Consider the following 3126-nt stretch of genomic DNA (forward strand, 5'->3'; position numbering starts at 1 on the left):
AAGCGGTGAGTCCTGGGGTGCTGCCCGGGTTGGACCCGCGGCTGAGGGTGGACAGGTGGTCGCTGCTGGCGCCTGCAGGCGGGCCTGGCCGGGGGGGGGGGGGAGTCAGGCTTAAAGAGCGGCCTTTCGGCTTCGACCGTTACTGCCTGGGTTTTTTTGTCAGTGTGAGCTGTGGCATGAATTTGCCTTACCTGTTGTTCAGTTAGGAGCCGAAAATGCAGACAGTATCGGTGCCGTGCTGAACAGTAAGGATGACCAGCGGGAGATCGCTGAGACAAGAGAGACGTGCAGGTCAGTATCAGTGAAGTTTATCTGAAGTGAGGGGGGTTTAACAGTAATACAAGCCTTTGAAGTAGGTAGGGGTTGCGCTCCAAAAAGAAAAAAAAATCTTACTGTTTTTTGATAACATACAATCTAGTGAAAGAAAATGCTTTAATTACTCAGATCTGACCTTCGAATAAGGTTAGTACGGTTTAGATATTCACGTTTAATAGTAGTTTGGAAATTAAGGTTAACTGTTGCTTCCTATGTTAAAAAGTTACCGTGGAGCAAAACTGAGGTGTGAATTTCATGTATGCCTGCTGCATTGTCCTAGAGTCTTTATGCTTTTGTTAAGAGCAGCCACAGGGCAGTTTAAAAGTTCTTGCAGAGCAATAGGCGTGTCTAGGAGTACCTATTACTTAGTAATTCTCACGTGTACTAGTCATCCTCTTGTGTGGTCAGGCTTAACTTTGTAGATGCACTGCTTTGGTAAAAGTTAGCTGTACGTTTTAGAGCAGAAAAGTGAGGAATTGAGACTTGTTTTCAGGAGTCCTGTCCTTAGAAGTTGTGCTGGTCTCAGATATACTGAGAAAAGAACAACTTCTTATACTCAAAGTTTCAAAAAAATTTCAGACTTGTAACAGAAATATGTAGTCAAGGAAGATTGTTAGAGATTTCTCAAAAGTTCTCTCTGGAAAGAGAAATGATCTTATATGAAGATCTTTTTTGGATGTTTACAGGGCTGCTTATGATACTTCTGCACCAAATGCAAAACGTAAATACCCAGATGAGGGAGAAGCTGATGAGGAAGAGATTGAAGAATATAAGGTAAGGGGAAAAAAAAAAAAGGAATAGTTACTTTTCTCTGGTGTTCATGGGTCTCTGAGGGATTTACAAAATACACGTGTGTGTGTGTAAATAAAAATAAAAGCAGTGTCTGTAGACACTTTAAAATACATGTCCTTCAGAGGCATCTCCCTTGATGTTTCCCACTGCAGAGATTTAAGAGAGGGAGCATAGACACTAAGCGTTTCTCTTCAGATGTGGCTTAGGTGCATTGAACTGTACGTACACCAGAACCCAACGTTTGGAGGTGTAATTCAGTGCTGCTTCTAGGTGGGCTTAGGTGATAGTACCCACAGGGAATGGCTGTCTTGTGTGGAAAGAAGTGGTAAAATGTGGGTACACACAAAAACCATCTTGACCAGAATTCTTTGTCTCAGAAGAAAACCTTGCATTTAGCAAGAGGTACAGGCCACTGGATGAGATACAGGGAGACTGAGGGTGTCCTCCTACCTGCCTGTTAGGTGCAAAGGAATGCAGTTCTGGGTGAATGGAAGAAACGAGGTAGTCTAAGGAAATGGAAGTAAGATGCTTGGCTTGGAGTATGCTTTAGGTATCCAAAATATCCAGGAAAAGTTCAGTTTAAAAAGAACAAAACAAAACATTTCCATGATCATTGAAGCATAAGTGGTTGTCACTCTCATCCCCTTCATTTTTTTTAAATGTTCGTCAAAGAGTACAAACAGCTTGCTTTTTTTCACATCTAATGTGCTGTCTTATCTGAGTAGTAGATAAACGAGGTTTAGCATGATTATGATACAGCTGTGTTTCTGATTTGCTTTGTGATCTTGTTGCAGTATATATTCTCCCCCTCCCTTTTTAACTTGTCCTAACCACCTTGCTTTTTTGATTAAGTAGAATCAAGGTCAGTGCATTTATGAAATAATACAGTGTCTGCTGTTCTCTTGGATGCCTAAAAATAGTAATTTTTGAAATACGAGGCTTTGGTAGCATTACATTTGTGTCTAAATGTAAATGTTTCGGTAAAAATGTCCATCTTCTGTAAAAGTTTTGGTAAAAATGTCTATCTTCTGTCTCACTAAAGCAAAAATGTAATGTATGACACGTAATGTGTTTTTGACGATTTTTTTTAAGTCTAAACATGCTAAGTGTTATTCTGTATATCTTACTTAGCAAACCAATTAAGTTTCCACCTCAAAGAAGGGATTTCTTTCTGCGCTATTTGTGGAATCTTTATAATCACATCAGTTTGTATCAGTTTATTTTACTCCTTCACCAAGTAGAGAAACAACCTTTCTTTTTTTTTTTTTTTTTTTTTTTTTCCTCATGTAAAATACATGTGGAAAAGTCACTTCAGTTGGCAGAGTATATGAATATTATAATTAACATTTTCTCCACTAGCATGGAGAAGACTTACTCTGAGGTGGGCTGTAACCACTTGCAAGTGGCCAGTCTCTTGTTATATTGTTGAAATTGAAAAATACTTAATAATACTAGCTGCGACCAACTTCAGTCAAGGAGATGAATAGATTTAAGAAACCTGAAACCCCCAAGTAGAATATCTGTTGTGGAGTCATCGGATGTGTTCTGCAGATGTTGCTGATTTCCAAATGACAAGGAGATAAAAACTTAGTAAAATCCTATCTGTATTTATGTATTTTTTCCCCTATTACTTTGAGCATGTTTAAATTCACTCTTGTAATATGAACTGATACAAAAAATCTAGATCCTTTTGTGTCCTGGGTTCAGCTACAGCAGTCATTTTTTCTCCTTCTTAGTAGCTGGTGCAGGGCTGTGGTTTTGACTTTCAGCCTGGGAACAACGCTGATAACACCGATGTTTTTAGTTGTTGCTCAGTAATGTTTACTCTGACCAAGGACTTTCTCAGTCTCATGCTCTGCCAGGGAGGAGGGCAAGCCAGGAGGAAGCAGAGACAGGACACCTGACCCAAACTGGCCAAAGGGGTATTCCATACCACAGCACGTCATGCCCAGTATAGAAACTGGGGGGAGTTACCTAGAAGGCACAGATCGCTGCACAGGTTGGGCTGAGTATCCGTGG

At 40.3% G+C, this 3126-nt stretch overlaps 1 protein-coding gene across 1 annotated transcript in view; it reads left to right on the top strand.

Annotated features, from left to right (window-relative positions):
* Positions 1–202: 202 nt before the first annotated feature.
* The window catches only part of METTL14 (methyltransferase like 14), a gene marked incomplete at its 5' end in the record, with an annotated part of 22622 nt that continues 19698 nt past the window's right edge, over positions 203–3126 (top strand). Inside the window, 2 exons of the mRNA XM_010020901.1 lie at positions 203–291; positions 1002–1089. Coding sequence (XP_010019203.1) covers positions 203–291; positions 1002–1089 — 177 coding nt within the window. The remainder of the gene's footprint in view (positions 292–1001; positions 1090–3126) is intronic.

The sequence above is a fragment of the Nestor notabilis genome, unplaced genomic scaffold (assembly GCF_000696875.1).
Source record: "Nestor notabilis isolate BGI_N333 unplaced genomic scaffold, ASM69687v1 scaffold7968, whole genome shotgun sequence".
Taxonomy (NCBI): domain Eukaryota; kingdom Metazoa; phylum Chordata; class Aves; order Psittaciformes; family Psittacidae; genus Nestor; species Nestor notabilis.